This window comes from Gadus chalcogrammus, chromosome 3 (genome assembly GCF_026213295.1).
Source record: "Gadus chalcogrammus isolate NIFS_2021 chromosome 3, NIFS_Gcha_1.0, whole genome shotgun sequence".
NCBI classification, from domain to species: domain Eukaryota; kingdom Metazoa; phylum Chordata; class Actinopteri; order Gadiformes; family Gadidae; genus Gadus; species Gadus chalcogrammus.
In genome coordinates, this window is record NC_079414.1 from 15,267,793 (window position 1) to 15,290,930 (window position 23,138).

At 46.6% G+C, this 23,138-nt stretch overlaps 1 protein-coding gene across 1 annotated transcript; it reads left to right on the forward strand.

Annotated features, from left to right (window-relative positions):
• Positions 1-891: 891 nt before the first annotated feature.
• Positions 892-22,924, forward strand: zgc:154142 (uncharacterized protein LOC555481 homolog). Its single transcript, XM_056586230.1, has 25 exons — positions 892-1,028; positions 1,923-2,053; positions 2,702-2,795; positions 3,087-3,227; positions 3,512-3,609; positions 4,489-4,615; positions 5,154-5,357; positions 6,945-7,166; positions 8,534-8,674; positions 10,181-10,426; positions 11,292-11,477; positions 12,346-12,455; positions 12,707-12,807; positions 13,832-14,109; positions 15,030-15,193; positions 15,824-16,007; positions 16,429-16,650; positions 16,863-17,000; positions 17,309-17,530; positions 17,678-17,860; positions 18,297-18,409; positions 18,770-18,864; positions 19,122-19,411; positions 20,946-21,106; positions 22,217-22,924. Exons 1-25 carry the CDS (start codon positions 896-898, stop codon positions 22,406-22,408), a joined length of 4,176 nt encoding a protein of 1,391 aa, XP_056442205.1. The 5' UTR covers positions 892-895; the 3' UTR covers positions 22,409-22,924.
• The last annotated feature ends 214 nt before the right edge of the window (positions 22,925-23,138 follow it).

Consider the following 23,138-nt stretch of genomic DNA (forward strand, 5'->3'; position numbering starts at 1 on the left):
TACAATTTCTGTATATTCTTGCTTTTTCTAATATACTTCCATTGATTCATAGAAAAGCATGTAAAGGCTTAAATGTTTTACATTGCTAGAGTTCCCCTTAAGATTCATTTTTAAAATATACATTATCTAATGTAAAAGTTTGATCAACATTTATAGATAACGTTGAGTTCAATTTGGGTGATGCAACTCTCAGCATGACTAGCCAACTCTTTGTGTGTTAACTAATGTGTTTGGTTGTTAGTTTGTTAGCTAGCTAGCCATCCCTCAAGGTAGAGCTGAATAAGTAACTCATAAACTCTACTACCAAAATAAGTTAAATACATTCATTTGCATTGCTATGGCAGATAATGTTATGAGAGTGTCTTAGTTTTGGATTATTTCTTTCTAATTTATACTTTACAAGATCGATGTAGCTCTGTGTGTGTGTGTGTGTGTGTGTGTGTGTGTGTGTGTGTGTGTGTGTGTGTGTGTGTGTGTGTGTGTGTGTGTGTGTGTGTGTGTGTGTGTGTGTGTGTGTGTGTGTGTGTGTGTGTGTGTGTGTGTGTGTGTGTGTGTGTGTTTGTGTGTTTGTGCTTGTGTGTGTTTGTGTTTGCGTGTTTTATATGCAATATATATAAATAGGTAAATATAGATATATTATTTTTTTCTTTAATCATGACTGAATAATAAATGCGGTAACCTCATAGCAGGTCGCACCATACTCAAACACATCCCCTGGACCCTGATGTCTTTTACTGCATCATCATTCCAAGTGGAAGTTCAAGGTAAGCCGCCTTGGTCAAAGTTCAGAAGGGGGCGTACGCTGGCACAGTGTTCGGTATAAGAGAATGAACCACATGGTTCTCGATCCATCTTTTCGCTTGGTGCTCGTCCCCACTTGGGAGGGGAGATAAACATGGCCAAGAATCGTCTGACAACCCTGGAGAAGAGCCTGATCCTGCTGTTTGTGCTCCTGACGGGAGCATGCGTGGGCCTGGTGGCCATATACTTCACTGAGAAGAACCAAGGCGCTCCCATTGGTGCAGAGGGTGAGCAGACATGGAAACGCTTTAGATGAGACATTTGAACAGTTTTTCATCTTTGTTTGATGTTTTCATTATTTATGTTTGTCTTTAATGTTTTAGCAATAAAATACAGATCTTTTAGTGGATATATCTCCGTCCGGTTCTATTTTGATTCATTGCGGAATGAATGTATTCAGCAATGATCCAGCACTTTTGGATGTTCCTCACCAGTTATTATGGGTTTAAATAACTGCTAACATTGAATGTTTGCAAGCATCACAAGCAACGTGCTTCGAACTCAATGACAAATGACCACATCGACAAATCAGTGTGTCAGAAAGAAGGAAAATACTCGTTCTGGGTGTCTGCACAAATTGTCAACTTGACTTTATCCTCAAGATGATAAACATAGCAGTCCTGCACACTTATATTGTGTTTATCAGTAAAGTTATATTATCTGACCAAGTAGCAAATATGGCCCTGTCTTTCACACTCATCTTATTTATCTATTTTATGACTTTAACCAAGCCTGGTCATGGTTCACATTTGCAATGCTGTGTCTGAAATTTGTCTGTTGTGAAATTAAATACTTAAACAGATTTTTGAGTTTCTGAATAATAGTTTTTTAATAATAGTAATCGTCTAAATGATCGGCAAAAACGGCATTTGACCGCATAAAGTAACAGTAATCAAATCTTAAATATATATTTAGATCAAATTAGTCTAAATTATATTGCACGTATGGACATCATTCTTACCATTCCTACAAAGATATCAAGCCTATGTATAGGTCTACATCAGGGCTTTTCAACTGTGTTGACAAGTGGGCACACATAACACATGTCAGCTAAAAAGGTTATTGATATTTGCATTCACAAGGCTTGTCATAATGGTGTCCTGTCCTCTGCCGGGATCCAGGTCTGGACTCAGGATGTGGAGGCCCCCAGGAGCTGTCTGGGGATTCCGGAACCTTCACCAGTTGGCACTTCCCCAATCACTATGACAACGGCAGGGGCTGTTCCTGGCAAATCACTGTGGCTGCGGATAAGGTAGACTAGTGATGCACTGTAGTTACTATGATGCTAGCACTATAGTTGACAGCTTCTGGTGGCCATTTAAGAGGACTGCTGATACAACGGACACACAAGACAGCGGCAGATTTTCTCTCTCTCCTTAGATCTTTTTAAATCTCTCTCTCTCTCTCTCTCTCTCTCTCTCTCTCTCTCTCTCTCTCTCTCTCTCTCTCTCTCTCTCTATCATTCTCGCTCTCTCTCCATCTGTCATTCTCAATCCGTCTCAGTCCAGAATACAGAGGGTGTCAAAATCAATGTCTCTCTTTGACTCTCTCTTTGTCTCTTCTTTCACTGCTTCTCTCTTTCTCACCGTCTCTCTACTTCTCTCTCTCTCAACCACTTCTCATACCCTTTTAAAACCCTAAAATCCAACCTGCACAGAAAAAACAAAGACACAGACATGCATGCACAAACATGTATCTACGTCATTTCAGCCAGTATACACTGCTTCTGGACTCTGATGAAACCTCTGGTGTGTGTGTGTGTGTGTGTGTGTGTGTGTGTGTGTGTGTGTGTGTGTGTGTGTGTGTGTGTGTGTGTGTGTGTGTGTGTGTGTGTGTGTGTGTGTGTATTGTATTGTATTGTATTGTATTGTATTGTATATATTTGTATTGGTCTGTGCAGGTGATCCAGCTGTGGTTTGAGGAGTTTGCATTGGAGGATTCAGATATGTGCGTGTCCGACTTTGTCACCCTGAGGGACTCACTAGGAATCATGGGTAAGGAGAAGTTAGTTTCCCCTTCCCCCTGGAATTATCGGTGAGGAGTAGTTAGTTAAATTTCCCTCTGGGCAAGATGAGGGGAAGCCAGGACCTTTATTTATTCAGGAGAATGAATGCAAAACTATATTTCAAACCAAAGCTTCCTTCCACTTCGGATTCCTTAAAAGTCTATTCGAAATCTATGGATTCATGAGTGAACAGCTACCCATAGGTCAACACTGTGTGTTAGAGATATCTTCATCTCAATGTGTTCAGCTATAACATAATACAGTTTTTTGCTGTGGAAAGGTAAGTATTGCGGCTACACCAAGCCCAGGACCCTGGTGACCCTGGAGAACCGGCTGATGGTCTACTTCGACAGCAACGACTTGAAGACAGACCAAGGCTTCAAGGCCCATTACAAGGCTGTAGCTCCAGAGAGCACCGGAGGTAAAATGATAGCTCCAGCGAGGGAGCGAGAGAGGAAGACGCACACTCTCTCTCTATCTTCCTGTCCCCCTTCATCTTTTTCTTTCTATATCTTGTTTTTTTTCCCGCTCTCTTTCTTTCTCCCTTCCTCTCTCTCCCCCTCTCTCTCTCTTTCCTCTGTCTCTCTCTCCCATCTGTGTTGGCCCTCTCTCGCTCTAGCTTGTGGGTGTGTGTGTGTGTGTGCGGTATGGTGATTGAACATCCTTGAGGTGCGTTTGTGCTGAAGGACTATCTCTCTCTGCCAGAAATAGCCGGGGCGGGGGGCTCTCTGCAAGGTGACCAGGGGCATCTGTTGACCCCCGGATTCCCAGCACAGAATTACCAAAATGGAGCATTTTACCAGGTACCCCACACACACACACACACACACACACACACACACACACACACACACACACACACACACACACACACACACACACACACACACACACACACACACACACACACACACACAGGTATAGACACACATGCATCTGTGTATGTTGTGATACAGTTGTCATCCAAATATGCGACTCTCACATGCAACCGAATCATGTATTGTTTGTGTGTGTGTGTGTGTGTGTGACGTGCTTGTGTCTTTCACTACTTTTCCACACTAGATTATTGTATAAGCTTATCTATTTATAAAAAAAAATGATGACTATGATAAAAACTAGATTAGCTAAAGAACTTACATTCAAAAATAAATATGTGTCATTGAGATTTTTTTGTGTGTGTATTTGAATGAGTGTGTGTGTGTGTGTGTCCAATCTGTGCACATGTATCTGGGTTGTGTAAACGTAATACATCCTGTGAAACTCTATTTGTTTCTATTCTATTGTCATCCAAAGATTGAATTCAAGTGCATCTATTATATATGGGGTGTGTATTTCACTACCCTTGTCCTTACTAGATGTTCTTATGGTCTAGATAGGACTCTTACTGCCATTAACTACTTATAAAATATACATTTATGACCATGTTGAAACTATGCTGATTATAAGCTGACTAAAGCATAAAAAGGGGTGTGCTTGTGTGAGATTTGATATAAATAGAGTGTTTGTGTGTGTGCATGTGTGCGGGTGTGTGTGTGTGTGTGTGTGTGTGTGTGTGTGTGTGTGTGTGTGTGTGTGTGTGTGTGTGTGTGTGTGTGTGTGTGTGTGTGCGTGTGTGCGTGTGTGCGTGTGTGCGTGTGTGTGTGTGTGTATGTGTGTGTGTGTGCGCGTGCTTGTGTGTTCAGTGGAAGATCTCTGTCCCAGAGGGGGAGAGGGTTCGGCTGACCTTCACCTCGTTCGACCTGGCCCCGGAGCTCTGTGGAGACTATGTGGAGGTCTTTGACGGCCACGCAGCCGGAGCAGCCAAACTGGGTAGGCAGGTCCAGACAGAACATCACACTCAAATCTAGTGCAATGCACGACCGGGTAGAGGCACTCAAGGCCAGATGCCCCTCCCCCCCGTGACCACTGCCTACCTGTAAGCATTCTTGAGCAAGATAGCCAACCCTAACCTGCTCTAGACATGGATCCTACTGTACAGTCACAACAAAACAGAACATATGTGTACACGTCATCATGTTAATATCTAACATCTCAGCATTTTCTCTTTGAAAACGTATCTGTTTCGAAAGAGGTCTACAAATACAATATGATCAAAGGTACATTGTTCGTTTTATCAATGTATTTATCGATCATGGGCCTGCTTGTGATGCACATCTAGTACAGTAGACAGAATGAGAGGAGAACCCTTTCATTCAAATCGACCGTCTAGAACCCAGATCATCGATTCACCTGAGAAAGCCCAGGCCAAAGCTGACCTTGTGAGCGTTGCGACCTGTGACTTAATGACCCCTGAGTGGTGGGTCCTCATCGGTCCTCCTCACCCCCCCCCCCCCTCCCCATCCTCCAGGGAAGCTCTGCGGCAGGAAGCTCCCCAAACCCCTGGAGTCCAGCGGCCGCACCATGGCCCTGCGCTTCAGGACGGACGCCACGCTCACCTCCAGGGGCTTCAGCGCCACCTACACCAAGACCAGCCTGCCCCCGGTGGTCCCCCCCACCACCACGCCCCGCCCAGCCCCCACCATCCACCCCGGCCCCACCGCACCGCCCCTGGGTGAGTAGGTCGGGACCTGCAGTTAGCCTTTTCGTTTTAGCATCTACATTTACAGCGTCTGCATTTAGTAGACACTTTTATCAACAGCGACTTACAATAAGTACATTTATCGGAAGAAAGAGAAACAAGAGTATATCGCTGTAGGTATAGTAAGGATGTTCATAGAACAAGTGCCATGCTTGGTTAACCCATTCCCCATATACAGTACAACAACAACATAGTTAGGATAAGGTGCTACACAATGCTGAGTATGATTTTGTGTGTTTTGGTTTCCTGGGACAGCCGGGAAGTGTTTTGACCTGTATAGTCTTGTTTCTCCTGTGGGGTTTCATAATACAATAGAAGAATGACCGACCACTCTGCGACATTTAATGTCGGGCCCGACTTCAGCAGTTCACACTACACCACTGGTGTTGACCATCAGTCTGGCCTTGCTATCGAGTTGATGGTCCACACTGGGCGAATATTCAGGGTTAAACACATGGGGGCTCTCCTGTCTGATTATCTGCGCCTTCTCTGAAAACCAAATCTTACACACTACGCGAAACAGACCCGATAATATAAAACCGGTAAGAAATAAAGTTTGCCCTCTCCGACTCTTTGAGTTATGAAATAAAAGTCCCCGGAAAACAAATCATTTTAAAAATAAAATATTTTACTATTTAATCAGTTGCATTTCAGCCTTGTTTGTTATTGAAGGATTGATTTCAAAGCCATATTCATTTTTGTTTGGTGTACTTCTTAATTTACGCATGTAATTATTTATGAAATAATGCCCAAAAATTCCATTCCATATTAGAGAGTAGTTAAAAATGTTAAAAGTTACAATACATTATCCATATTTTCCACATGCCTTCGATGGTTTCTTGGCAGCCATGGTTTGAAATCCTCTATCCTGCATTAGGTCCCTCCCTTCTCGCTGCACACGCCAATAGGCACAGAGCCATCAGCTGCCAGCTCCAAATAAGGAGTAATGGAGCAGGCAGCTCTTTCCTAGCAGTAGAGGGAATCCCCCTCGGGAGGAATCTAGACGAGTCCTTCTCTGATTTAGATCTGCTAGTGGGCAGAATAGAACCAGTGGTCCCCGATGGCCAATTAAGGTACTGCATTTATGCAGATTCCATTCATGAAATCGACCATGTGTAAGGAAGGGTTAAGGCAAGTGCTGAGGGGAGAAGATAGAGAGTCCGATTTTATGAGGTACAAGTTGATTGCATGAATCTGTCTTTGCCTAGATAGATATATAAATAGATAGATACAGAGATGCAGAGATAGAGAAAGAGGTGGATAATGATGGATACTGAAGGATAGATAGATATCTATCTATTAATAGACAGAAATAGGTATAGATGAAGGTGTCAATCTATCTCTCTTTCTTTCATGGTCTCTCTGTCCATCCATCCATCGATGTATCATCCATCCATCCATCCAACCTCTACTTACCAATCCATTCATATCTATCTATTTTTTTTATCTGTCTGTCTACCTGTCCATCCGTCCTTCTTTCCATCCATCCATCTATCCTTTCACCTACCCGTCCATCCCTCCATGTCGTTCTAACTGCCCTTCCCCTGTGCCTTTGGACAGACTCAGGCTGCGGCGGGCCCCGGCTGCTCTTTGGCCGAAAGGGGGTGATCCACTCCCTGGGTTTCCCGTCCAGCTACCCCGCCGAGCTGCAGTGTAACTGGACCATCCGGGCGCCCGCGGGCCGCCTCATGGAGCTGCGCTTCACCGACATGGCCATCCCCGGGGAGATGGGCAAGTGCCCCGAGGACGCGCTGACCATCTCAGACAGCTACCGGACCCTAGGTGAATTACCGCTGACACCCTGACAAGTCAACTTTAGGGTTATCTTCTTATTGTACGTCGTGCCGTTTGTATCGTGTTGTCAACGTTGTGTTTAGTGTTTCTATTTTACACTGTAGTTGTAATAACCGTCCGAACAGCTGAATGCTGAATCTGTAGTTTCTAGTTTCTAGAGCGTCTGGTCGAGCTAACCTTTGATGGCAAAGGGAGGGAAGCAAGAGGTTGTGAGGAGAAATCTGGGACTGAAATTACACATACTATATCCTTTGTTATCATGTAAGACAAATCAAGTCATGGACATTATCTATCGTCTGTACTTTCAACCCGGTCACAAGGTTGAGCACGATCACAAAACCATGCAATGTGGTAACATGATCTCAAATCATGTAACGTATTTAAATGAAACAATTAATTAGATCCCATGTTCTTAAATGGAATTAAATGAATTGTTTCATTGGACACATGAACACCTGCCAAAACAGGCTGCTGAACAAAGTCAGCTTGGAACGACAACAGACGCTCACTAGTTGCGCTCGCGACTGTCGTTGCTCTTAAAACACGGGCGATTCTCTCATCGCGGAAAATGTGCCTCAGCTAAAAGCTCTGTAGCGTGCAGCGGTCCCAGCGGGTTCACAGAGCAGCCCGTGCAACACCTCCGCGAGGCTCCCGGAGAGGTGTGAATAAACCTCGCTGGTGTTTCCACCTCGTCGTCTGCAGCGGTGGGGCTGCGGGCTGGGCCTAAGTGCTGGCATCAGCCCTCCAGGGGGCGCAGGCCGCTGATGCATTCAACACGCTGCACACGCAATGATGACACAGTGTTTTAAATGGTGTATGTTGTACTACCCATGATGTGTGCGCTTGTGAGTGTGTTTATGCGAGACAGAACATGTGTGTGAGTGTGTTTATATATATATGTGTGTGTGTCTGTGTGTGTCTGTTTGTGCATGTGTGTGTGTGTGCCTGTATACATATATGTGAATGTGTGTATGTGGTTGTGTGTGTGTCTGTGTGCGTGTATACATAGATTTTAAGGAATGTGTGTGTGTGTGTTTTTGTGTACGAAACACGTGCACCTAAGCACACGCGTCCGTTCAGCTTTGACGTGGGAAACGCGGAGTGGTTGAGCGCAAAGAAACAATGAGGAAAAAACAATCGCTTGGCCCTCACCCAATCTCTCTCTCTCTCTCTCTCTCTCTCCCTCTCCCTCTCTCTCTCTCTCTCCCTCTCTCCCTCTCCCTCTCCCTCTCTCTCTCCCTCCCTCTCTCCCTCTCCCTCTCCCTCTCCCTCTCCCTCTCTCTCTCTCTCTCTCTCTCTCTCTCTCTCTCTCTCTCTCTCTCTCTCTCTCTCTCTCTCTCTCTCTCTCTCTCCAGGTACTTACTGCGGCTACGTCCTCCCTCCTGTGCTGGTGAGCGCCGGCGACACCGTGGAGGTCAGCTTCCGCTCCGACAGCCGGCTCACCGACCGAGGGTTCTCCGTCAAGTGGCGCGCTGTCTACCCCGAGGACATCCCAGGTAGCCCGTTAGCGAACCACACACACACCGACACGACACACACACACGTGCTGCTGACACACAGAGGCATGAGCTCGCACGTTTGAACACACACACACACACACACACACAGAGATACACAGGCATGAGCATGTAAGCCCATGCATACATAAACAAACACACGCACACAAAAACACACAAGCATGAGTGCACGTACACACAGACACTAACAAAAGCACACACATGCACACTGACACACAAGCATGAGTGCGCGTACACACGGCACTCATTTACACGCCTGTACTCCCACACACATACCTAAAACACAAATACAGGTGCATGCATGCGCACACACACACACACTCAAGCAAACATGCACAGAGACACATAGATGAAGCAGCCGTGTTCTGCATGCAAAAACACGCAAGCACAGACACACACACACACACGCACGCACGCACGCACGCACGCACGCACGCACGCACGCACGCACGCACGCACGCACGCACGCACGCACGCACGCACGCACACACACACACACACACACACACACACACACACACACAGCGAGCCAGCCACGGGATACCCGGAGTGACGGGTTTGGGTCGGTGGGAGCGTTTGCGCACCTCCTAAGGACCCAGCCCATAAAGCCCCTCTCTCCCAGCGCTGCAAGGTCACCGCCGCATGCTGCTGCACAGCCTGGCGTCCAGAGATCCCCCTCCCCCCCATCTCTCCTCCCACCTCCAGATAACTGCAGGCTCACCTGCAGCGCTGTCAGACACACGTGTGATGCTGTGAGGCTGATAGTCTTGGGCATGTATAATAGTGAATTATTTATTAACCAAACTCGCACTGGGATTGGGCTGGGAAAGAAACCCTAGGTAGTGGTCGTGCACAGGGGGGGGGGGGGGGGGTTGATCTGTTATTTAGTGACTGCGTTTGGTTGGACTGATTCTATTGATTCATGGATTCCACTATTGTCACATTAAAATACTATGAATAATTGATCCCCTTTCTGTTGTGAATATAGTACTTTTTGAAAAGGCACGTTTAGCGTGTGTGTTGTGGGGAAGGCTGCCCACAACACACACGTTGTACATTTTGAAATGTTGAATCTGGGTCATGCATTAGGCGGGTGTACATCATCCCCTTCTACTCTATTATGTGTTGCATTATCTGGTGGCACGCTGGTATCGGGTCAAGAGGACATCTAATCATCACTTATCTCTCACAGATACTGTACAATCTCACACATTTTGACAACGTTGGTGTTTTGTCTCTCTCTCTCTCTCTCTCTCTCTCTCTCTCTCTCTCTCTCTCTCTCTCTCTCTCTCTCTCTCTCTCTTTCCCTCCTTCTCTTTCCCCTCTCCACACTCTCCTCCACTATCCTCTACCTCTAATAACTGACCCCCCCCCCCCCCATCATCTTACACCCCCTTGTTCCCTCTCTCTCGTACCCCCTGGTCCTCTCCCCCTCTCTCCGCTATCTCTCCTCTCTCTCTCTCTCTGTCCCTGCCGCCATCTTAGAGATCCAGGGTTGTGGCGTGTCGAGCCACCAGGAGAATGGGATCATCAAATCCCCAAACTGGCCCATGAATTACAAGCCCAATGGAGAGTGCTTGTGGACCGTTGAGGTGCCAGTGGGCAAACGCATCCAGCTGAGTTTCACCCACTTTGACATCGAGGCCAAATCTCTGATGAGCCCAAAATGTCTGGACTACGTCGAGATACAGGACATCAGAACCGGCGATGGCGTACTGTTGGACAATTATGGTAAGCGGTCCACCACCATCCTCCCTCATAGAAGTACATATTTATCATAGAACTACAGTGTACATGTCCTCCTTTTGAGGATTGCGGGGAATAGCGCCCCCTGTTTGTGGATATAGGACACTGCAACCATTTTTGTGTCCATGAAATTGCACGTCATTTGGCGGAGGTTTTATTCAAACTGTTACATTCCTAGCGAACCTTGAACCCTGTCCCTGGTGTTAATTCCATGCTCTCACAAAAGAGCTGCACAGTTTCCATGACAACTGTTGATCATCAAGGGATCTGACCCAACAATGGGAAGCGTCCAAAAAACAATGTATTATGGGTTGAATGTAGGCATACACAATTGCAAAAACTGGAAATGCTAAATATATTCAGCCAGGAATATAACTTTTCTCATTAAAATGAGTCTTGGTCAGACGTGGTGCAATCAGGCAGTGAAAGTACTCATCGAAGAATGGTCAGACAACTATATAAAGTGAATGCTTGTGGTCACCTCACAAAACCACTGACATTTAAAGAAATATGCAATTACTATAACAGAAAAACCAAGACTGCACAAAGTTGTTGTTGCTCTACTGTTATTGACAGCAACAAGGTAGCATGACTTTACTTTTTTTTCTGTCTATTAAAAGAGAAACTTGCTCAACTGTGATGTGTTCATTGAAAATGTTTGGTTTGCCTGCCAAAGTTGATTCTGAATGCTAAAACTGAATGAAACTTGACCCTGAATCTGAGCGGGTATACTACCTATTACTTTGAAAGTGCAAGCCGGTGCTTGTAGAAAGTCTTTTACCTCCACTACTGACAGCTTCGACTCACCTCTCCACCGTTATGTTGTTCCTCGTCTTTCGAACCCGTCCAGGTCCATTCTGTGGCTCCAAGCTGCCGCCGTCCATCCAGACGAAGGGCAACAGGCTGGTGATGCGCTTCACCTCTGACCTGTTCACCGAAGGCTCGGGCTTCAGGGCCTACTGGTCCACAGACGCCAGCTTGCCCGCCCCCACCGAGCCCCCGCCCCCACCCAACCCCTGGGACGACCTCGCCATAGGTATCCTGTACTACTAGGACGACTCCTAGTGGCTCCTAGTGCTACTAAGAACTGTTGGAATCGGGGGAACCGTTGGGAACTGGGGTTTAGATCCCAACACAGCAAGGTTTAGAACCAAACACACAAAGGTCTAGCTCCCAAAACACTAAGGTTTAGATCCCAACGCATCAAGGTTCAGAACCCAAACGCCAAGGTCTAGAACCCAACAAACCAAGATTTAGATCCCATCACACCCAGGTTAATTAGAACCATACACACGAGGTTTAGATCACAAGGCACCAAGGTTTAGCACCATACACCAAGGTTTAGATTTCAACCACCAAGGTTTAGCACCATACACCAAGGTTTAGATCTTAACCACCAAGGTTTAGAAACATACACACAAAGGTTTAGAACCATATACACTAAGGGTTAAAAACCCAACGCACCAAGCTTTAGATCCCAACACACCAAGGTTTAGAACTATTCACACAAAGGTTTAGAACCCAACACACCAAGGTTTGAATCCCAACACACCAAGGTTTAAAATCAAACGCACAGAGGTTTAGATCCCAACACCAAGGTTTAGATCTCAACACACCAAGGTTCAGGAACCAACCACCAAAGTTTTAGAACCGAACACACAAAGGTTTTGAACCCAAAACACCAAGGTTTAGAACCCAACACATCAAGGTTTAGCCCCCAGTCTTTAAGTAACAGAGGATATTGAGACAACACAACATGGGTAAGAATAATTATTGCTGTGTGTGTGTGTGTGTGTGTGTGTGTGTGTGTGTGTGTGTGTGTGTGTGTGTGTGTGTGTGTGTGTGTGTGTGTGTGTGTGTGTGTGTGTGTGTGTGTGTGTGTGTGTGTGTGTGTTTTACTCTAGACTGGCCTGTGACGTGTGGAAAACCTACAACCCCCCCCACTGTGAACGCCCGCATCGTTAACGGAGAACCAGCTAAGCCCAACTCCTGGCCCTGGCAGGTGTCCATGCAGGTAAGAGCTTATACTCACTCACTCACTCACTCACTCACTCACTCACTCACTCACTCACTCACTCACTCACTCACTCACTCACTCACTCACTCACTCACTCACTCACTCACTCACTCACTCACTCACTCACTCACTCACTCACTCACTCACTCACTCACTCACTCACTCTCTCACTCACTCACTCCCCCTCCATCAGAATTATCATAATGTCTCTAAAGACCTGGTACATGGATGTGTGTGTGTGTTAACAGGTGTGGCCAGCGAATCGTCCTACTCCAAGCTTCTCTCACACCTGCGGTGGCACACTGATTCATAAGAACTGGGTGCTCACTGCAGCCCATTGCTTCATAAAGTAAGGCTTCCATCCACAACATGTACACTCAACTGGGGAAACATCCAGCTGCCATTTGTTTCTTCAAAATCGAAACATAAAGACAGCTCTTCTGGGATGTGGGAATATATTTTCTGTGTCGTTATTCAGTGCTGACCCATTATATTGTGTGTTTCATTTTGCGGTGTATGTTTCTGTTAAGCCAGAATCACTCATGAAGACCATTTGCCTCATCTGGAGAGCCAGATGTTAGGGTTTTGCCAGGGTTATGCTGGCACCCTTTGGTTTTCAAGAATTACCCTGGCTTTGACGTCTATGCCCTCTAACCCAATTTATATTCATGTTTAAACCACTATCACCAGGCAAGCCAGTAAAGCCACCAAGCTTGAGATTGGAATTTCCAGTATTTGATCCCCATTATACATTTTCAAGATCATGTTCCATAGTTGGATGCCCACCTCCAGTCACGTCATCGTCTTTCTTGGTCCACCAACTTCCCTGTCTGTCTTCAATGTCCTACGTATCAAGGCACAACACTAACCACGTATGCAGACCTGCTTAGTGGACAAGCTGGGGGAACCACCTACCCCCCCCCCCCCCCCCGTGTGTGTGTGTGTGTGTGTGTGTGTGTGTGTGTGTGCGTGCGTGCGTGTGTGTGTGTGTGTGCGTGCGTGTGTGTGCGTGCGTGTGTTTTTGATACTCAGGACAGTGGAGACAGACTGGTTGGTTAGTGTAACACTTTCTCATTCCACCCACTTTCCTGTCTGTCTTCACTCTCCTGCATTATTCGAGTGACAACCACAACAAAGTGTTTTAGGACAAATACTGCTTACAGTCAACTGTAAACACTGTAAATACTCTTTACAATGTATAGCGACATTTACAATAAACAGTAAACCATACTATTTTACCATATCGGTAAACACAGTGTTCCCTATCTTGTCCGTAAACACAGAACACGAAAAAGCAACGTCTTTAGTGCAGGTGCACCTTTCCCGATTAATAATCCATAATCACTGTTCATTATTTCTCTGACCCCTGGTAGCTATGCGGACGAGCTGCAGCGCTGGCGCATGTGTCTGGGCAAACACAACCTGACCTATGAGGAGCCCAGCGAGCGCTGCTTCCAGGTGTCCGGCATCTTCCGGCACGAGGGCTTCAAGTACCCCACCCTGCCCACGGTGGAGTACGACATCGCCCTGGTGCGGCTGAGCGGCGCGGTGGAAGAGAGCCCCGAGGTGGCGTACGCCTGCCTGCCCAGCCCGGACGAGGTCCTGACAGGGGGGAAGGTCTGCTACGCCACGGGCTGGGGAGACGAAACCGGTGGGGCTTCATTTTGAGGAGGCTTGTTGGTGTGTGTGTGTGTGTGTGTGTGTGTGTGTGTGTGTGTGTGTGTGTGTGTGTGTGTGTGTGTGTGTGTGCTCTTAAGAACTCTTATGCTGTCTAATTCTGACCTACTCAAGGTTGCTTGTATGATACATGCGATACTTGTAGAATACCTGTACTGTGCTCGTGCTTTGATCATGCAGTACTCATACAGCACACATACACTGCTCATACAGTACACATACACTACTAATTAAGTACACATACAGCACATATATACTACACATACTGCACACATACAGTACACATACACTACTAATTAAGTACACATACATTACTCATACAGTACACATACACTACTCATACAGAACACATACAGTACACATACAGTACACATACAGCCCACATACAGTACACATACAGCACACATACAGCACACATACAGTACACATACAGTACACATACAGTACATATACTGTGCACCTGCAGTTCAGATACAGTACATACACAGTATGCACACTCATAGCATCCTTTTGTTGGAGAGCTTCCTTTCCTTCTAAAGTGAATGTTCACCACCCATGCATGCCCTCTGCTGGCTCTGCCCAGCAACTACATGGATCCACAGATCCCTATGAAAGAGATGCCAACACACCATCTCCCATTTATAAAAAAACATGATGGTAAACATTTTGCTTTTAAACAGGGAATGGCAGCAACACAGATAAATTTAAATCAAAGAAATATATGACAAAAAACATATAGAAAATGACGAAACCGAGCTCAAGCATACAAGCATACAAATAAATACAATAAATTAAAAGCCAATCAACGAAAGCAAGCACGGAAGAAAGAAAAACGTTTTTTTGTATTACCTCAACCGAATGAGCAACCTTTCTGGGTGTTTCCATGGGAACCAGGCAGCTCCATGAACCCCAAGGTGGCAGAGGCGCTGAACCAGGTGGCCCTGCCCGTGATGCCCTACGCCACCTGCAAGAGGATGGACTACTGGTGGTTCCAGGTGAAGAGCTCCATGATCTGCTGTGGGTACACCCTTCCTGACGAGCTCAAGTCCGTCTGCCAGGTGAGATACACACCCAGGCAGGCCTCCACTTGGAAGACCTCCAGCATCTCTTTGACAGGAAAGAACTTGCCAGCCACAGCAGCAGCATGTGATACAAATACAGTAAACAACATTTAACACTGCAGAAGAAAACACGTATTTTAAAGGTTGAACCGGACAAAGGAGCTTTAACAATGGATTTATAGATGTTGACCCTATAGTGATATGGACATTTTGTTGTCGGTGTTGATGCTGCTTGGAATAAATATGCTTAAATAAATGCTGCAGGCATATCTCCAATAACACAATCATGCAATCAGAGTGAGCCAATCACATGACAGCCGAGCCCACAATAATGCTATTGACAAAAGCCTGTTATCTGTAGTTACCAGCATGTGCACCCACCCATTCATATCAATGAATGGGTGGCCACATCCAAAAAGGCGTTGAATCTGGCTCCACCTCTTTCACGATGTCATCTTGAGAGAGGTGGGGACAGATTTGACGGCAGGGAACATTACCACCCCTCCAAATATCACCCCCTCCCAAACGTTGCCAACGTACCCAATGTGTGTTGGGTGCTGTTCAGTGACCGGGCCTGGATGTCATCGGTGGATCTCTGATGGGTTGGTTGCTGGGTGTTTACCACAGGGGGATTCAGGCGGACCCCTGGTGTGCCAGGACTCCCCCACCAGCCCCTGGGAGGTGCACGGCATCACCAGCTTCGGCCCCATCGGCTGCATCATGGACAAGAAGCCCTCTGTGTTCACCCGCTCCTCCGCCTACATCCCCTGGGTCCACAACGCCATCCGCAGGGACATATACCGCACCCACAGTACGGCGCCCGCCGCCGCTTCTGATGTACCGCTATCCACCTTCACCGCACACGCATTGTCACTTTGAGGGTCTTAACATTTTTGCAACCCCAAACATCTTACATTTGGCGCATCTGAACCACAACTTAGAAGTGATGCTGAGAATACAATCAAACCAAAACAATCCAAATTGCATGACGGCATTTCGATCAATCAACTGGAGTAGCTATGGTTCAGAGAAACCAGGGTCAGTAAAACATCATTTTGTATTATAAGTGGCGGTGAAGAGTTCCAAAATTTCTAAATTCCACAACTATGGTACATCTCAACCAAGATATTACCTTAATACCACAGTCATATTCAGTACTTAAGTATTACAGTTAAACACAACCTCAGAATTTGAATTCTCTACATAGCCCTCTGTCTCCTGTCATTGTGTAGCCTCTGGATGTGGCGGGCCCAAGGTCCTGAGTGGCCCTACCGGGGGAAACATCTCCTCCATGGGCTTCCCCGGTAGCTACAGCAACCAGGCCGCCTGCCAGTGGACCATCAGAGCCCCCGCCGGCCAGCTAGTTCACCTCCACTTCCACCAGCTGAGCCTTGAGGAGAGCATGCTCTGCATCAACGACAAGCTCTCCGTCACAGACAGCCTGGGCAGCCTAGGTACAGTAACATAGCATGGGTACAGTGGAAAGGCCTGGGTACAGTACCATAGCCAGAGTACAGTACCCTATCCTGGGTACAGTAGCATATCCTGGGTACAGTGGCACACATAGCCTGGGTACAGGAGCACACACAGCCTGGTTATGGTAGCATAGCATAGTACCCTACATAGTAGAGGCCTCTCATGCTCAGCCCTCTCCCCCTCCTCTTAGGAACCTTCTGCAGTCACAGCGCTCCTCAGGACCTTGTGAGCCACGGAGAGGAGCTCCACATCAGCTTCTCCTCCAACTCCCGCGTGGTGGACACCGGCTTCCTTGCCTCTTGGAAGGCCGTGGACCCCGCCTCCCAGGGTGAGATTGTAGAAGAAGAAGAAGAAGAAGAAGAAGAAGAAGAAGAAGGGTTACTGGAGTGACTAATCAAATTGTTGCAGCTGTTGTTCAAAGACTTGATGAGATAGTTGTGATGTAGATGCTGAAGTGTGAATTATGGGCCACAACGCCATCTTAGATTAACATAAAACGAACCGTCGCCTTTTTCCCAAAGAATTTTTTTGTATCCCTATAACTTTAATGACACACACACAAACACACACACAATACAACGACCAGCCAACCTCCACTTCTTTCCCACACTGTCTCAACGCGTCGGTCCTCCCCAGCTGCCTGTGGAGGTCGCTTCAGCAGCAACCAGGGGGAGATTACCTCCCCAGGCTGGCCCAGCGACTACCCCGGCCAGGCCGTCTGCACCTGGCATATCACCATCCCCTCCGCAACCGCCATACACCTGGCCTTCACACACTTTGAGGTCCAGGCTGTCAACCAGCTCGGCATGTGTCTAGACTACGTGGATATCTTCCAGGGGACGGACATGTCATCCAAAGGTTGGTAGTAGACTACTTGTGTTAAAGATGGGTTTGAAACTATTATATACATAGATGATAAGGCTGATAATTGTATCCATAGATATATTTTTCGTCGTTGCCATGGCACTGATGGATGTTTTTCTCTTTTTTTGTGTTGTTTTGAAGGTCGGTTCTGTGGGTTTTCCCCGCCTCCGAAGATCACCATCGACAGCAACACAGCAATTATTCGGTTCCTTAGCAACGGAGACAATCATCAGAGTGGCTTCCGTGGGTACTGGACCACCGACGCCAACGTGTTCCCCACTTTGCCTCCTCCACCCGTCAACCCATGGGACAGCATCAACATCAGTGAGTCATCATAACCATAGTCTGGATGGTAACATAGCTGGAGCACCTAGCCTAGATCGCCTAGCCTATACACCTAGCCTATTGCACAAAGGCTAATAGCATAGACATATATACATAGACACCGCATGGGCCTTTGGATCTTACGTCGCCGCCATATTGGAAATGCAAAGATTGGATAAAAGCACCACAACGTCTCTCCATCTATTTCAATGAGCCGTTGAACAATGAGAATTATTACGGAATCATAATGCTTTTATCCAGAAAATAACTATCGAAAAAATTATGAAATCTAGCACATAGTCCAATAGCATATAGCCTATAGCACAATGCCGACATGTAACCACAGCATGTAGCACATAGCACCACCGAGTGGCTAAATACATGGTAGTGCTAGACTGCAGCCCACTCATCCTGTAGCTGTGGTTGCTATTCCCAGCCTGGCCGGAGGACTGTGGCAGCCCGGCAGTGACCCCCAACACCGCCACCCTCAGGGTGGTCAACGGGGTGGAGGCAGTGCCCCACTCCTGGCCCTGGCAAGTATCCATGCAGGTAACCCTCGCACTCTGTCTCTTTTGCCCCCTACCTCTCGCACTCCATCTCCGGTACAGTCAGCTGATCAGCTTGATTGATGGGTTGTCTCTTTGTGATCGTGCTATAAGTGATAGCTATCTCCCTCTATCCTGCTTCATCCTCTCGCCACTACTGTCCCTCTTCTTTCTCTTTTATCTCACTCTCTACCAGTCTTCTTTATTTGTGATCTTGCATGTGTTTAATTACTTCTGTTTGTGGATACATTCAGTGATCTCAAACGTTGTGTGAACATTGTAACTATGAGCAGAGTGAATGAACAAGTGACAGGGGAGAGAGAGAGTCCGGAGACGGTCCTTTATTGTGCTCTCTGCCTGCCAGGCTACTCCTATGGCTGCCATTCCCTACATGCACGGCTGCGGAGGCTCCCTGATCCATGAGGAGTGGATCCTCACTGCGGCCCATTGCTTCATGATGCAAGTAGCGGCAGCACGCACACATCCACACATGTACTGCGCAAACACACAACCTGACACGCATTACTCATAACACACTTGCACATACATGAGTGCACACAAAAGCACACACAGATACTGACACACACATGGCCAACCAGACACACACACACACACATACAATATCTCCTCACACAAAACACTTACAACATACCCCAAAACAAATACACAACCAACAACTACCAACTAGCCCCCCATCCACCCCGATCCCCCTCTAGGCCGCTGAACAACTCCACGTTCTGGCGCATGTGTCTGGGAAAGCACCACATGAACTCGTCCGGGGACGTGCCCTCGGCGGAGGCCTGCTACCAGGTGGACGGCATCGTGCGCCACCCGGGCTTCGTCTACGAGACGGACCGCGGCGACATCAGCAACGACGTGGCGCTGGTGCACCTGGCGCGGCCCGTCAGCATGACCCGGGAGATCAGCCCCGTGTGCATGCCCGCGCCCGGGGCAGTGCTGCCCGCCGGGACCCCCTGCTACGTCACCGGCTGGGGTGACGAGAAAGGTAGGGGGGGTGGCAGTGACTTTATAGTCGCTGGCTAGCCAACATCATGCCCAACGCGCGCTGCTCACTCATCCTACGTTGCAGTACATTTAGAAGCTCCAAGAGTGTGCAAACTGCACATACACTTCACAAAAGGCACGTCACGTTGACTATAAATGACGCTGTAGCAATGTTTGTTGCTACACGCTACCCAGTTGGCCGTCACACTCACTAATGAGGTTGTAAACCGGTGTATTGTAGAGATTGAAGGACAATAGTACGTCGAGATGGCGATCCATGTTGCCATGTAGGAGATCTCTATGAGTGGGTGTGTGTTGTGATGGCTGGTTTAACCTTTGCACATTGATTTTTCAATGCAAAACAGGTGTGTAGCCTCACCCTACCCCACAGTCTACTTAGTCCGAATCGGGCCAGATGAGGCTGCTTAAACCGACCATCGTCCACACACACATTTACAGTTTACATTTTACATTTAGGGCATTTAGCAGACGCTTTTATCCAAAGCGACTTCCAATAAGTAGGTACATTTGTCATAAGAAGTGCATCAATATATCGCTGTCGGTACAGAAAGGATGTTCATAGAACCAAGTGCAAGTACCACAATCGCTAGGCTAATCAATTCCCCGTGTTACAGCCATGATAGCAGGTACCACAGTTGCTACACAGTTAAGTACTATAATACAATACAATACAATACAATACAACACAGTGTACAATGGTGGCCAGAAGGGGGAAGGTGGCTATGCAGTGTCGAGGTGGACTCTGAACAGGCGAGTCTTGAGTCTTTTTCGGCAGATAGTGAGCGACTCTGCGGTCCTGAGAGCGGCAGGGAGCTCGTTCCACCACTGAGGTCCCAAAACCGAGAAAAGTTGAGACTTTGCTCCACAGTTTCCACAGTAGCGTAGCAGAATGCGGTATTGTCGATTATTGACTAATTGGCTTAAAATAAGATTACTGTAACACTGATGACTGTAAAGAATGGGACTGGTATATTTCTGAATCAACACCAAGTGTTTGTGGAAACTCTAGATACTATCTGCTTCTACTCTGTTATAGCCTAGGCTGTGCAATTTCGATGCGGCATTATGCAATTCTTTCTGCCGTAATCTACTTATCTAATTATCTATTGACCCCATACCAATCGCTGTGTTACATCGCACATTGCACATCGTTAAAGAAAAAATATATTCTCCTGAGCCCTTACGTCCCCAGCTTTTTTCAACTCAAAGTGACACCCTTGCAGTCACGTTAATTAAAGGTTCCCTAGAGATAGCATGTGTGTTAATTAACGTGTGGGATAGCGAAGATCTCTTGTGTCTAGGGAATTTACCCCCGTAGCCCCGAGGTTCTTGGTTCGATCCCCTATTTTAACTTACCTTTATTTTATTCTCTTTCATCTATTATCTTGAGCAGAGCAACTGTTATGGCAACAATTCCCCCTCGGAGAATAGAGGGATCTCAGTCTGAATGAATCTGAATGTAAAATCTGTCTCCTAGCTGTCTAATCACACTTCCTCTCCGACTCTCTCACCAGGGAACTTGTTCCCCAAGGTGTCCCAGCAGCTGAACCAAGCCGCCCTCCCAGTGGTGGACTTTGGGACCTGCAGTAAGCCAGCCTATTGGTGGGACGTCCTGCGACCCTCGATGATTTGCGCCGGCTATGAGTCCCCAGATGAGCTCAAATCAGCCTGCCAGGTGAGCGACCAATGAGCGGACTGGATCTCCTTATGGATGCGGGTCTGAACACAGCTAGATCAGAGGGCGGTATGCTAAATTCTGCGGGAATAGCCAGGGTCTAACTTCAACGTAGAGTAGCTGCTGAGGGAATGCCGTGGTACTTCCATTTATAGTTGTGCCCCAAAACTTGCCATTTCAGTGACATCTTGCAATTCTAATGCAATTATTTATGGGCAAATTAACATGCATGAAGTGTACCTCCTGAACCTGTATCATAAACGGACCAGAGAAACGTAGCAGGGCAGACAGAATCAGAATCAGAATTACCAGAAATCCTGATTCTGATTCTGTTTGCACTGCTACGTTTTCCTGGTCAGTTTATGATCAACTGGAGACAGAGCTAGACGTCCCTGTAGGACGGGAACATATGGGAGATGTGCTCGTAAAACTAGTGAATCTATAAATGATAAAGAGAACAACTGTGGTGGTTTGACGCAATATCATTTGGCCTTTGGTTCCTTCAGTAGTTTAGGTCTTCTATAATGAAAGAAGAAGAATGCCATCTTTTTTCGTCCCAGTATTATATAAATGGCTATGGTATGTCGAGACTTATGTAACAGAAGCCAAATAGCTTCAGTTTGTTCTGAACCAATCAACCGTGATTGGAAATGGCTTCGGCTGGTTTGGTGCATAATTAGGAAAAAGAGAGACGGATCCGCATGATGGACAGGAACAATGGGAGTTGAATTCAACGTTTTGAACTGTCCCAACTCACACTGGGTTTTGGCATGGGTTTTGACTTTATTTTACAAATGGGAAACAAGAATACATCTTTGTGCAGACATTGAGAATTCATTTGAAAACAAAAATTGTATCAGAAAATCATTAAATGGAAGAACAAAAAAGTAAACAACCGTGTTATGCTAGACGTTGAATATTTAGCAGATACTTTTATCCAAAGCGACTCGCCTTGCGTTCACTCATGTGTCACTCAGGAGCAGTCAATGTGCCTTCTCATACGCATTAGGCGTCGTGCTCACGGATCCCTGTGGACATTGGGCTTTGAACTCCAGAACGTTTTGGGGCTGGCATTCAAGCATCCTCCTAATCTTCTTCAATCTCCTCCAGGGTGACTCCGGGGGTCCGTTCGTCTGTCAGACCACCGGGGCCACCAAGTCCAGCTGGGAGGTCCATGGGATTGTGAGCTTCGGGGCCCAGGGCTGCGTCAAGGACAAGAAGCCCTCTGTCTTCACCCGGGTCTCGGCCTTCAGCGGCTGGATCGAGGACAACATCAGGAAGTTCATCTATGAGAGAGTTTAGAAACAATATCAGTTTTGAGAAAATGGTTTGGCTGGGGTTTCTTACTCTTAATGCCTGAACGCTATGTCCCTCCTAGTTTAAATGGACGTGTCATTCAGAGTGAGTGGGTGACTTCATTTACCTTCATGATGCATATGTGGGTAGCTCCACTTGGGCTCGACTGAGGTGTTGCCTTTAAGATGAAATACACCTTCGGGTGCTTTTTTTTATTGGTTGCTGGTTAACGAGCTTGAACACTCATTAGGCATTCCTCCATAATTAAGGACAAATTCTTCGACGGTGTGCAATAAGGCCCTGCTAATAAGAGTTGTGAATACTGAATACTGAAATAGAAGAATGTTTACTTCCTTCAAATCCCAGAACTACTGAATGTAACATTTTTTATTTCGTAAATAAAGAGAATGCCATGTTCTACTTGCCATATATGCATATGTCATATGGTAATGACAACGTCAACCTTAAAGCTAACCTAAATGGATTCTGTTGTACATGTGTCCATCAAAATAAAAAAAATAAAAAAACATTTCTATGTGTCTTTAGTTGTGAAGAGTTTGTAAGTGACTTCCTGGTTTTGACACTTACTCTACCATTTCTGAGACAGACATAAACAACCATTTTCTACTGGCTATATTCTCTTCTCTACCTTGGTCCTGCTCCAACAAAAATGAATGCCACAGACTCCAAAGTTTTGGGTTTTAACCCCAACGGTCACATGACCAGCCACAACAGC

What these genes read in the sequence shown, in the direction of transcription:
- zgc:154142 (XM_056586230.1), top strand. Translation starts at nt 896, where the DNA reads ATGGCCAAGAATCGTCTGACAACCCTGGAGAAGAGCCTGATCCTGCTG. An exon ending in CTGGGACGACCTCGCCATAG is followed by an intron (nt 11,478 to 12,345) that starts GTATCCTGTACT and finishes GTTTTACTCTAG; the next exon opens with ACTGGCCTGTGACGTGTGGA. An exon ending in GCGGCCCATTGCTTCATGAT is followed by an intron (nt 18,865 to 19,121) that starts GCAAGTAGCGGC and finishes ATCCCCCTCTAG; the next exon opens with GCCGCTGAACAACTCCACGT.